Raw genomic sequence first — 13,957 nt, 5'->3', positions numbered from 1 at the left:
CAGTGGGTTAAACTGCCTTGTTCAGGGGCAGAACAACAGAGTTTACCTTACCTCGGGGATTCGATCTTGCAACCTTTCGGTTACTAGTCCAACACTAACCACTAGGCTACCTGCCACCCCGTGTTTGCAGCTCTAAAGTAGTAGTAGTACTATGGTAAATGATACGGTTTTCAGGCAGTTAAAATGTCAGCATATGGACATAAGTGATCCAGTTGGTTCTGTTATCCATTACATGAGAGCTCCATGTGGGGGAAGGTTGTTGCCAGATCCAAATGGCTCCCTATACGGTGCACTACTCTAAACCAAGGCCATAGACTCTGGTCAAAAGTAGTGCACTATATAATGAATAGGGTGCCCTTTCAGATGCAGCCTTGTTTCATAGAGAAAGTGTTCTCCCCGTTTCCCACACATCTGGCCCGTAGTAACTTCCTGGAACACTAAACTCCCAGGAATGCAGCTTGCAGTGTCATGGTGACTCAATCAACAGCACTGTCCTCCCTACTTCCCTAGAACTAGATTAGTATTCCCTAATCTCAACACCAGGCAGAGATGTCAACTATCTGCTTAGCAGCTGTTTCTCTCCAGTGTTACAGAACATACCGTGGGCCCCTAAAGGACCACTGCATTAGGAGTTGAGGAAATAAGATTCACCAACGTTACATGGTGAGGTTTCCAGCATTGTCACCCAGAGATGCCTTGCAAAAGGATGGTTGATCTCACTGTGGCTGGCAGCTGAAACTAACGTCGCCCCCTCTTCAAGGCATCTCAGGTTGAAAACAATGTTCTTTGACTGCTTGACAAGGCAACAAACATTCCGTATCCGTCTCTGGGAATGAGCCTTTACCAGTCTAGCAGAGCCGAAAATACACAGACAGAAGCGGTACGACACAGGACGAAGGTTTAAATTAATTTATATATATATAAAAAAGAAAAAAAGAAGCATTTTACTGAAGCCAAAACAAACATCTATCACTTGTTTTTCCTCATGGAAACATAGAATACCATCTGAACAGAACAGAAACAGCCATTGATGACAAGGAAAACAGAAGAAAGGAGGGAAAGAAATAACTCAAATGAAGAGGGTAAGTGCAGCACTGTTCAGAATCATACAGTATAGCATTGAGTCAGGCTTATTTTCTTCAGTTATCTGCTCATGTACATTCTCTAAATTCGGTAACATGCAAGCATTGATGAAGCATACAGTCAAACACGCATGGAAATATACTTTTATCTTATAGGATATTTTGTTAAAATATGAAAAATCTAGATGTACAGCGATAAAGAAACTTAAGAGTTTGACAACAGAAAAACAATTTACTCCATAGTGTTTTCTTGAAGGAAAAGGGGACTACATTCATTTCACTGAACAAAGAGTCCACGCCCCCCCCCCCCAAAAAATACAGGATTCCACAATATCAGGTGACGTAAGATGTTTTTGACCCCACTTCTAGTTTATAGAATGGTTATTACTAAATAAGTGTGTGTGCCTTGGGAAACGGGTGGTACACTCAAAGAAGATCCTAGGATTCACGTGTACATCTACTCACGACTGCATTAGATAGGTTGACATGAAGGCTAGCTGCCAGAAATATAGGGAATGGTTCCCCACACAGTTTCCTTTACAGAATACACTACTGTTAACTGTCTTAAGTAATTTCTTCCCAAAAATTAAGTGCTTGCCTATAATGCTGCCATTGGCTACTTCCCTCTCTTGGGGTTGTGTCCTGTGTAAAAAAAAAAAAAGAGGAACTTTCCAATCAGCAGTGGAAGGCTTGGTGATTCTGGTGGTCAAAGTCCAGAGGTCTGTTTTGATCTCATTTACATTTTAACTTTATCAAGACTTACTGTGCTTCACTTAAGGTTTAGTTGTCGTTTGTATCTCCAAAACAGGGTCACCTCTAACAACTTCTAATTTTCCTTTTTTTGTTGTTGCTTGTCCTTGTTTTGGTCTTTTAGTTTTTGCATCGTATTATTTTCTGCTTTTTATACCAATGGGTGGGTGGTGATCTGTCTACTGCTCATACATACTGTAGTCCGGAGGTGGATCCATACCTCGTTTTCTTTTGGCACCTTGGAGTAGAAGATAAACGTGGTTTCGAGTGGGTGTCGGGTCGTGGGGGTGAGAACAGAGGGGGCGGGATAGTAGAATAGTAGAGCTCATTGAGGAGAGGGGTCAGGACCTCTACTTATCGCCGGCCTTTTCACTAACCCCATTGTCCCCGTCTCCGCTTGTGCACGAGTTGGTTACAGCGGTGGCTATGCTCTTGCCCCCCTCCTCAGTTTTGACCCTCTTGGGTTCGGGGTGGTCGGCCAGCTCCCCGTTTTGCCTCTTGGTGGGCAGCGATGCAGAGGCCGAGGCATGGGCTGCCAACAGGTGGAGGGGGTTCACCACTGCTGAGAGAGGGGATAGAGGGATTTTCACTACTGGATTCCTGGCAGGCCTGACATAAACAAGCACTACGGAGTGAAAAGGCTGGTAAAGTAATTTTAATCATCTGCCATTTTTAAAGCTTCATGAGTGTTGGGTGCCATTTTGAAAATGTCTCACCTGTGTTAGCAGCAGTAGTGATGGGGACCAGGTGAGTCCCGTTCTGTGTGATGGTCTTGATAGGAAGCCGATGCTGACCCAGGGGAGGTTGTTGCACGATGGTAACTGTTGTTAGGGGTGTGGCCTGGGTGGTCTGGATTATGCGATTGGCCCCGCCTATAGAGGAAGTAGTGATGGCTGGGACCGACTCCACTTTGACTGAGAAAGAGCGACAAACACTTTGCAATATAAGACTACAATTCTTCATTTATAAAAAGGGACTGTTACAGCAAAGAATGGAAAAATGTACTGTAAATCTATACGCCAAACTCAGTCTCCCCACCTTTGACCCCATTGCGGTCTCCCCCTCCGTTCTCCTGCGGTTCTGTTTTCAGCGTAACAACTGAATTCTGTGTGGCAGCGACGGTAGCCATGGTGACCATCGGAATCTGTTGAAGTACGTGCACCGTCTGCATGATGGGGGCAGAGCTTACAGCTGTTGTCATGACAGGCGTTGCCATGGTGTAGGTAACAGGCTTCATTGTCGTCTGAGGCAACTGTCGCTGCATGGCGATCAGCACCGGCTGGCTGTTCAGAGGGGAGCCTGTCAGAAACAAGTGTCAGAGGTCAGACAGGAAATGGAGTGGTTTACCACCCACCACCAGAGTTGAAAAAACAACTACCAACAAACTCACCAGTAGCACTCTTAGCGAATTGGGCCTCCTGGATGACAGCTAGTTTGGGCTGTAGGGCAGTGGCCGTGGTGGGAGCTGTGGCCCGAGCTGGCTCTGGGTCCATGGGGACAGGGGAGCCCTCCCTGGATAGGCTTTCTGGGGTCTGCACACCACTGGAGTGGGCCGACAGCCCCCCTGTGTGGCTAGGAGAGGCCGGGGCACTCCTGAAGGGAAGACAGCAGGAAGACTATTAGAATGATGCAAACGTGAAAGTGTGTGCTGTCATCTGTGTGCGCATACCAATAAGAAACATCCTCCCCAGAGCCCATTGACTCATTTAGAGCTCAGTAGCCTTTGCAGATTCCCCAAAAACCTGATGTTCCGGTTTTCAGAGGAAATGGAAAGAGCATTCCGCTTTTAGAGTTAACAAGGCGACACTACATCTTTTTTTCAGTTTTTCTCAAGACAAGCATCTAGGGGATCTGGTTTCAAATGTTTATTTTACACCTGGTATGTTAGGTTAAGAGCTCAGTGTCCCAGACAGACAAATCTACCTGCAGTGCCTAACTGAGCCCACAGGGGGCATGCCATTTCAAACTACAGTATATATACACACAGTGCATTTGTAAAGTATTCAGACCCCTTGACTTTTTCCACATTTTGGTACGTTACCGCCTTATTCTAAACTGGATTAAATAGTTTTCCCTCCCTCAATCTACACACAATTCTTTAATGAGAACAGGCCCTCTTCCCCGTCATTCGCTGGAGAAAACAGATTTTGCGGAAAGAGATCGAGGTACCTTGTGAGGATCAGGCGATGAGTGGCTAACCTGCCTTTGCCATCCGTACTGTCAGCTAACATTCAATCGCTGGAAAATAAATGGGACGAACTGAAAGCACGTATATCCTACCAACGGGACATCAACTGTAAATCGTATGTTTCACAGAGTCGTTGCTGAACGACGACATTGAGAACATACAGCTGGAGGGTTATACACTCCATCGGCAGGACAGAACAGCAGCCTCTGGTAAGAAACGGGGCGGGGGCCTATGTATATTTGTAAACCACAGCTTGTGCACGATATCTAAGGAAGTCTCGAGGTTTTGCTCGCCTGAGGTACAGTATCTCATGATAAACTGTAGACCACACTATCTACCTAGAGAGTTTATCTGTATTTTTCGTAGCTGTCTACATACCACCACAGACCGATGCTGGAATTAAAACCGCACTCAATAAGCAAACAGGAAAACACTCATCCAGAGGCGGCGCTTATATGAGGGAAATATACACTGAGTGTATAAAACATTAGGAAAACCTCCCTAATATTGAGTTGCACCCCCTTTTGCCCTCAGAACAGCCTCAATTTGTCAGGGCATGGACTCTACAAGGTGTTGAAAGCATTCCACAGGAATGCTGGCCCATGTTGACTCCAATGCTTTCCACAGCTGTGTCCAGTTGGCTGGATGTCCTTTGGGTGGTGGGCCATTCTTGATACACATGGGAAACTGTTGAGCGTGAAAAACCCAAATGCGTTGCAGTTCTTCACACTCAAAATGGTAGGCCTGGCACCTACTACCATACCCCATTCAAAGGCACTTAAATATTTTGTCTTGCCCATTCACCCTCTGAATGGCACATATGCACTATCCATGTCTCAAGGCTTAAAAATTATTCTTTAACCTGATGAGGACAGGGGGTGCTGTTTTCACTTTGGGGGAAAATCGTGCCCAATTTAAACGGCCTCGTACTCAATTCTTGCTCGTACAATATGCATATTATTATTACTATTGGATAGAAAACACTCTAGTTTCTAAAACCGTTTTAATTTTGTCTGTGGGTAAAACAGAACTCATTTGGCAGCACACTTTGTGACCAGGAAGTGGAAAGTCTGAAATCTATGTTCTGTTCAAGGACCTGCCTATAAATGGGCATGATACGTATGACTATACGTGCACGTCATACACCTTCCCCTAGGTGTCAAGAGGAAGTGAGAGGAGAAATTAGTTGATTATCTTGTTCTGAGGTGGAATACATCCTCTTGGAACAACGTGTCCCCCATTTTCTGTTTTCTGCAAGGCGCGCGCAGGGACCTGTTATTGCCTTCTGAAAAGCTGTCGTTATGGGCGAATACTATCTCCTGCGTTGATTTTATTTGATACATGTCACAATATCATCGTAAAGTATGTTTTTTCAATATAGTTTTATTAGATATTTGAATTTTTTTCGGGACGTTAGGCGTGTTGCTTTGTCTGCATATGTTCAGGAAGGATAGCTTCGCGCCACTTGGCCAGTGTGCTTGCTAATTCAAGAGGGAAAAACGAAGTTCTGATACCAAACAAAGACGGTTCTGGACAAAGGACCCCTTGTACAACATTCTGATGGAAAATCACCAAAGGTAGAACCCATTTTGGGATGCAATTTCATATATCTGTCGAACTGTGTACTATTATTTTTGCGTTCAGGTTTTGGGCTTTCACTTACCATAACTAAGCCTTATGTCGTAATGAAGATATTTTTAGAATTCTAACACTGCGATTGCATTAAGAACTAATGAATCTATCGTTTCCTATACAACATGTATTTTTTTGTAATGTTTATGAATAGCTATTTGGTCAGAATAGGTGAGAGTCTAATAGAAATATCTGCACATTCTGGGAAAAAGATGCTACGTTAGCATATTGTGTAACCACTGATTTCAGCTCTAAATATGCACATTTTCGAACAAAACATAAGTGTATGTATAACCTGATGTTATAGGACTGTCATCTGAGGAAGGTTTATGAAGGTTAGTGAAATTTAATATCTTTTGCTGGTTTATTCGCTAACGCTAACGTGCCTATTGCTATCGCTAACGTGCCTTGATGAATGAATGCGGTAGTGTGGTAGGCTATTGTAGTAAGCTAATATAATGCTATATTGTGTTTTCGCTGTAAAACACTTAAAAAAATCTGAAATATTGGCTGGATTCACAAGATGTTTGTCTTTAATTTGCTGTACACCATCGATTTTTCAGAAATGTTTTATGATGAGTATATAGGTATTTCACGTTGGTCTCTATAATTACTCTGGCTGCTTCGGTGCTATTTTTGACGGTAGCTGTGATGTTAGCTGCATTGTAAAACTGATTTATACCTCAAATATGCAAATTTTTCAAACAAAACATAGATTTATTGTGTAACATGTTATAGGACTGTCATCTGATGAAGTTGTTTCTTGGTTAGTTTGGTTGGTTCTAGGTTAGTTAGGTTGGCTTTGTGCATGCTACCTGTGCTGTGAAAAATGTCTGTCCTTTTTTGTATTTGGTGGTGAGCTAACATAAATATACGTGGTGTTTTCGCTGTAAAACATTTTAGAAATCGGACATGTTGGCTGGATTCACAAGATGTGTATCTTTCATTTGCTGTATTGGACTTGTTAATGTGTGAAAGTTAAATATTTCTAAAAAATATTTTTTGAATTTCGCGCTCTGGCTTTTCAGTGGAATGTGGGAGGAGTTCCGCTAGCGGAACACCAGAGTCAGACAGGTTAACTTGTCTCCTTCCCTTCATCTACACTGCCTGAAGTGGATTTAACAGGTGACAATCAACAAGGGGTCATAGACTGACCAGGTGAAGGCTATGTCATGGAAAGAGCAGGGGTTCCTAATGTTTTGTACACTCAGTGTACATTGAAATATAGGAGTATCTGAGTTATAGTGAGTATTACCTAGATGAGAGGGGCCCTAGCGGGGTCCTGAAGCAGGGTACCCCCCTGGCCCTGCGTTTCCTGAACGCCTGTTCACACAACTTGCCCTCTGATGAGGGGTCGATCCTCCAGAACGATCCCTTACCCGGTTCCTCCTGAGACCGAGCCACTTTGATGAAGTAGCGGTTCAGAGACAAGTTGTGACGGATCGAGTTCTAGAACACAAAAGAGAGACAGTATTCATTACTATGGAAAGGTTATGGCGGATTGAGATTCTGGAACAAGAGAAGTGAGAATGATGGAATTGTAGAACACCAGGGAGAGAGACAGAAGGGAGGGGGAGCGGGAGAAACAATGGATCAGTTTCTAGAACACAAGGGAGGAAGATGTAAGCAATAGAGTTCAGTTCAAAAACACATGAACGAAAGATTGCGATGGATAAAGTGAGACAGGATAACTTAAAAAGAAGCTGTATACTTAGATGTCAATTTGTCTCTCATTCTAAGAGAAATACCACAGCAGCATGAAATACAGGGTGGATTCACCAACCTGCCAGCCTTTGTCTGCGGTCCTGTAGTAGGGGTAGTTCTTGGTGATGTGTGTGTAAATCCCATTCAGAGTCAGCTGCTTGTCGGGGGCCATGGTGATGGCCTGGACTATTAGTTGGGCATAGGAATACGGGGGCTTGGAGTCATCCTGAGGACAGAACAAATGGAGAAATGGGCTTTATTTCATGCTACAGATATGGCAGCATTTAGACTTTTACTATAATTGCATGTGCTTATCTGGGTTAAAAAAATAAGAAAGAAAAGGGTTTGGTTTTGTGGGAACTTGTGCGAGGAACATGAAACTGAAAGCATGTTGGAAAACAAGTAGAGCCCCACCCTCCCCCTATTTTACTAGCGTTCACCAGGGTTCCTCACTCAAGTTTATATTTTCCCGAACGTTTCAACGGATTTCAATGAGTAACACACCCCAGAGAACCAAAACAAATCCAATGTGTTCCGTCACCCTGGGCTCAGGGATGTATTCAAGAGGGCGCAACAGAACGTTGAGACAGAAATGTATTGTGTAGAACAGATACCACTGTCTGTCAGGTAGAACAGGGAATAGTTTAGCTCTTTTAGTCTCATTTCTATTTGCACCGTTCTGAACGCTTCACTTTGCCGACTCACCCCAGGACTAGGAGTGCATTTCAACAGTCTACTGAGGAATCCTCTTCTCATATACTTTCCTTCATCAGTACTGGTCTGTCAGACGTGGCCTGGTTTCTCATTTAGCTTCCATTATACTGCCTTGACTGATCTTCTCTTTTTCATAACAGTGTAAAGGAAAGGAGACAAGGAGAGGAAGCAACTTCAGATGCATCCCTGGGTTGCTGGTGTCTCACCTTGGGGCTGTCTCCTCCCGAGCCGTCCTTGTCGTCTGTTTGGGAGTTCTCGTTGATGAGGTCAGCGGTCAGCACGCGGCCCATCCTATAGCCAGACAGCCCCGCCCCTCGGGGACTTGACGGACAGGAGTTTGGACAGGAGTTAGCGGCACTGTGGGGGACGAGAAACAATTTAACAGTGAGACAGTGGGAGAGAGCATGGTAATCCTGTGATGGCAAAAAAATAAAATATATCTAATAAATAATGAAACATGTTTAAATAATGCAAAAACAAAGTGTTGGAGAAGAAAGTAAAAGTGCAATATGTGCCATGTAAAAAAGCTAACGTTTAAGTTCCTTGCTCAGAACATGAAAACATATGAAAGCTGGTGGTTCCTTTTAACATGACTCTTCAATATTCCCAGGTAAGAAGTTTTAGGTTGTAGTTATTATAGGACTATTTCTCTCTATACCATTTGTATTTCATATACCTTCGACTATTGGATGTTCTTATAGGCACTTTAGTATTGCCAGTGTAACAGTATAGCTTCCGCCTCTCTCCTTGCCCCTACCTAGGCTCGAACCAGGAACACATAGACAACAGCCACCCTCGAAGCATCATTACCCATCGCTCCACAAAAGCCGTGGCCCTTGCAGAGCAAAGGGAACAACTACTTCAAGGTCTCAGAGCGAGTGACGTCACCAATTGAAACGCAATTAGAGCGCACCCCGCTAACTAGCTAGCCATTTCACATCGGTTACACCAGCCTAATCTCGGGAGTTGATAGGCTTGAAGTCATAAACAGCTCAATGCTTGAAGCACAGCGAAGAGCTGCTGGCAAACGCATGAAAGTGCTGTTTGAATGAATGCGTACGAGCCTGCTGCTGCCTACCACCGCTCAGTCAGACTGCTCTATCAAATCATAGACTTAATTATAACACACAGAAATACGAGCCTTAGGTCATTAATATGGTCAAATCCAGAAACTATAATTTTGAAAACAAAACGTTTATTCTTTCAGTGAAATACGGAACCGTTCCGTATTTTATCTAACGGGTGGCATCCATAAGTGTAAATATTGCTGTTACATTGCACAACCTTCAATGTTATGTCATAATTACGTAAAATTCTGGCAAATTAGTTCGCAACGAGCCAGGCGTCCCAAACTATTGCATATAACCTGACTCTGCGTGCAATGAACGCAAGAGAAGTGACACAATTTCCCTAGTTTAATATTGTCTGCTAACCTGGATTTCTCTTAACTAAATATGCAGGTTTAAAAAATATATACTTCTGTGTATTGATTTTAAGAAAGGCATTGATGTTTATGGCTAGGTACATTCGTGCAACGATTGTGCTTTTTTCGCAAATGCGCTTTTGTTAAATCATCCCCCGTTTGGCGAAGTTGGCCGTCTTTGGTAGGAAGAAATAGTCTTCACACAGTTCGCAACGAGCCAGGCGGCCCAAACTGCTGCATATACCCTGACTCTGTTGCACAGAACGCAAGAGAAGTGACACAATTTCCCTAGTTAAAAGAAACTCATGTTAGCAGGCAATATTAACTAAATATGCAGGTTTATAAATATATACTTGTTTATTGATTTTAAGAAAGGCGTTGATATTTATAGTTAGGTACACATTGGTGCAACGACAGTGCTTTTTTCACGAATGCGCTTGTTAAATTACCCGTTTGGCGAAGTAGGCTGTGATTCAATGATAAATTAACAGGCACCGCATCGATTATATGCAATGCAGGACAAGCTAGATAAACTAGTAATATCATCAACCATGTGTAGGTAACTAGTGATTATGTTAAGATTGATTGTTTTTTATAAGATACGATTAATGCTAGCTAGCACCTTACCTTGGCTCCTTGCTGCACTCGCATAACAGGGAGTCAGCCTGCCACGCAGTCTCCTCGTGGAGTGCAATGTAATCGGCCATGATCGGTGTCCAAAAATGCTGATTACCGATTGTTATGAAAACTTGAAATCGGCCCTAATTAATCGTTCATTACGATTAAATCGGTCGAACTCTAATACATACATACACACACCAGGAGTATTCAAATCTAAGCCTGGGGGTCCGGTAGTGCTGGTTCTGTTCTACCGGATAATTAATTGCACCCACCAAGTGAGAAAGGTCTAAATCCGTCCCTGATTAGAGGGGAAGAATAAAAATCAGCATTGGAACTCGCTTCGAGGTCCAGATTTGAATAACCATGCTATCTGCACCATGCTATCTGCACCATGCTATCTGCTCTGACCGTTTCATGGCTCCAACTTCACTCCAGTCTCACCTGATGGTGCCAGTGGGTGAGGGCAGCGGGCTTATGAGGTGGGCGATGTTGTCTGGAATGTTGATGGTCAGCGGCGCCATCTGGTGCTGGACGGGCTTGACCGGTGACTCCGACACGTTCCTACGCTCCTTCTTATCGCTGGACAGGGCTGTGAACGTGATCTTGATGTTGGTGCTGGGGAACCGGAAACAGCACCTAGAGAACAAAGAGAGGGAGGAGAGTCCGATAATATTAGGACATGACAAGTGCAGGCCATCCAGACTCACTCAATTGTGAGAATGTCTCTTTCATTATGCATATTGACTGCTACACACCAGCAGTGTTGCTATGGGCATCTTTGCACATATTCAAAACAAGCAGAGCAGCTCTAATAAACCAGTACGGGCCAGAAGAGTTAGCCATTAAACTGGGTTTATAAATGGATGGCCATCATGACACTTACATAACAGGTCTTATTATTACATGGGGGTATATTTGGACCATATCATCTGCTCTGGGACCAGCTGACTGGCCTGCTGTGACATAGGCCTATTTGATATTTCAGACCTCATAGAATCAGAGTTGTAAACAGGTCTACTAATCAAGACTATTATTTCCAACCCCCTACTTCTATTGGCCATTTCCTACAGGTAACATTTGGAAAAGTTAGCAATCCAGCTTGATCTACAAACCGTGCTGACGATAAAAGCATGGGGTAGGCATAGTTTGTTTCTACACGATGCTGCGCAAACATCGCAACACATCCGACTTTAAATAATGCTGAGATTGAGTCAAAGCACGGCCCATCGCAAAAGTACAGATAACTAGCTGGAGTGCCTTCAGAAAGTATTCAAACCCCTTGACTTATTCCACATGTTGTTGTGTTACAGCTTGAATTCAAGATGGATAATAATATATCCACACACAATACCCCATAATGGCAAAGTGAAAACATGTTTTTAGACATTTTTGAAAATTAAACACAGATATCAAATTTACATAAGTATTCACACCCCTTTGCTATGACACTAACTTGAGCTCAGGTTCAAGTTCACCTGTGGCCAATTCAATTGTTTGGACACGATTTAGAAAACAACACACCTGCCAATGTAAGGTCCCACAGTTGATAGTGCATGTCAGAGCAGAAAATATACCATTAAGTCCAAGGAACTGGCCGTAGAAAGATTTGTGATGTGGCATATATTTGGGGAAGGGTATAAAACTATTTATTGAGTGTTGAAAGTTTCCAAGAGCACAGTGGTCTCCATCATTGGGAAATGGGAAAAATATGTTACTACTCAGACTCTGCCTAGAGCTGGCTGTCTGACCGACCAAACTGAGTAACCAGGCAAGAAGGACCTTGGTCAGGGAGGTGACCAAGAACTCAATGATCCCTCTGACATTACTACAGAGTTCCTTGGCTGAAATGGGAGAACCTGCCAGAAGGACAACAGTCTCTACAGCACTTTACCAACCTGGGCTTTACGGGAGAGTGGCCACTCCCGAGCTGAGAAAAAGGCACATGACCGCATGTGATGGGTTTGCAAAAAGGCACGTGAAAAACTCCGAGCATAAGGCAAAAGATTCTGTGGTCTAATGAGACAAATGTAACGCTTTGGTCTGAATGCAAAGCTCTACATCTGGAAAAAAAACAGGCACAGCTCATCACCCATCTAACACCATCCCTCCCGTGAAGCATGGTGGGGGCGGCATCGTGCTATGGGGATGCTTTTCAGTGGCATGGACTGGGAGACTGGTAAGGATAGAAGGAACAATGAATGGAGCCAAACAAATGCATATCCTTGATGAGAACCTGCATCAGTGCAAATGACATTTGACTGGGGTGAAGATTTACGTTTCAACAGGACAATGACCCCAAGCAACGCTGGAATGGCTTCAGAACAAGAATGTGAAAGTCCTTGAGTGGCCCAGCCAAAGCCCAGACTTTAATCCCATTAAATATGTTGAAAGACTTGAAGATTGCTGTTCAACACCACTCCCCATGTAATTTAACAGAGCTTGAGAACGTCTGCAAGAAAGAATGGGAGAAAATCCCCAAATCCAGAGGTGCAAAGCTGATAGACATACCCAAGATGACTCAATGCTGTAATCACCACCAAAGGTGCTTCCACAAAGCATTGACTCAGGGGTGTGAATACTTATGTACACGAGATATTTAACTTTCAATACATTTGAAAACATTTTCATTTTGTCATTATCGGGTATCTAGATGGGTGACGGAAAAAAATATTAATTTAATTCAGGATGTAACAACAATGTAGGATAAATCAAGGGGTACAAATACGTTCTGAAGGCACTGTTCATATCCCCCCAAACACTGTGCTAGTAATGCACAGCCCAGTAAGAGATATTCACACAAAGATATGCACGCTTAGCAATTGTATTAATGTTCAATTACAAAATTTTCAGGTTGTTTCGCGACACCATTCTATGCAAAGAAAACAAGCGTTGCCAGTTAACATTAGCTAGCGGCTCACTAACGTTTGGTGGGGACAGGCGCTGTGTGTTGCTTGACACAACACGTGCCGCGGCGGGGGAACAAAACAATAACAAAGCGGAGGTCAGAATATAGTCACATTTATGTAAGCTAGCAGTTCTACCTCGACATAAAATGTAAAATACTACCCATCTTACATTCGTGGGAGTTGCAGAGGTGGAGCCCCTCGTCTCTGGAACACCCCATCTACAAACACCCCGTTTTTGCCGAGGCATCGGAGGTAGAATTCCCCGCTGCCGGTGCCGTCTTCACCAGCAGTGAAAATTTCGAGGTGCCGGCGAGAGATGAAACTGGAGTGGCCCATGCTAACGTCCACCGAGCCCTGCGATGAGTTCCGTCCGATGGTCGCCGACCTCTTCTTCATCAGGTATTCGAATTCTCGGCCCTCAAGCCGGGCGACTGCCGACCCCATCGCCATCTTCTTGATGGTTCTAATGTTGAGGCTGTGTGCGGAAAAATTGAATTGGAGAGGACTTTAAATTTGGCAGAGTTGAGAATTTCAGAGATTTCGTAAAAGGGAATCCAATTTTAAACCGAGAATAATTTGGACAGGAACGTGCCAGATCGGGGACACAGCGGCTCCAACCCACCGCCGCGACAGAGAGAAAGAGAATGGACAACAGCCAACCAAAGGAGGCCAAATGGGCGGAAAGGAGATTACTGAAGGCTCAACGATCCAATCACTTCAAAGATTGGGTAGGCGAATAACTGTGCTTACCAATGACAATCACATATAAATACATGGTAAAAAACAAGGTTGATTGCACTGTAGGCTGACACGCAAATCGATGGCTGAATGTAAACTATGGTATCCGAAAATTACGGAATGGACTGAAGTTTTGTAAATGGGTAGTTGATATACAGTATTGCTAAAACAAAAGTTATAATAAATAAATACACTTCTA

At 43.6% G+C, this 13,957-nt stretch overlaps 1 protein-coding gene across 2 annotated transcripts; it reads right to left on the bottom strand.

The window, feature by feature from the left end:
• Positions 1 to 894: 894 nt before the first annotated feature.
• LOC139580791 (forkhead box protein K2-like) lies at positions 895 to 13,673 on the bottom strand. Of its 2 annotated transcripts, none has more exons than XM_071409803.1 (9): positions 13,190 to 13,673; positions 10,556 to 10,750; positions 8,277 to 8,427; positions 7,436 to 7,582; positions 6,908 to 7,101; positions 3,223 to 3,425; positions 2,871 to 3,131; positions 2,549 to 2,746; positions 895 to 2,391 (listed from the first exon to the last, which is right to left on the bottom strand). In XM_071409803.1, the coding sequence occupies exons 1-9, from the start codon at positions 13,468 to 13,470 to the stop codon at positions 2,183 to 2,185; spliced, it is 1,839 nt and encodes a 612-aa protein (XP_071265904.1). In that variant the 5' UTR covers positions 13,471 to 13,673; the 3' UTR covers positions 895 to 2,182. The 2 variants fall into 2 exon arrangements, with proteins under 2 accessions (XP_071265904.1, XP_071265903.1); XM_071409802.1 differs by having other exon boundaries at positions 895 to 2,394; positions 13,190 to 13,672.
• Between the last annotated feature and the right edge of the window lie 284 nt (positions 13,674 to 13,957).

Source organism: Salvelinus alpinus, chromosome 7 (assembly GCF_045679555.1).
Source record: "Salvelinus alpinus chromosome 7, SLU_Salpinus.1, whole genome shotgun sequence".
NCBI classification, from domain to species: Eukaryota; Metazoa; Chordata; class Actinopteri; order Salmoniformes; family Salmonidae; genus Salvelinus; species Salvelinus alpinus.
The sequence above is the reverse complement of the archived record's forward strand: the minus strand, read 5'-3'. Positions and strand labels throughout refer to the sequence as shown.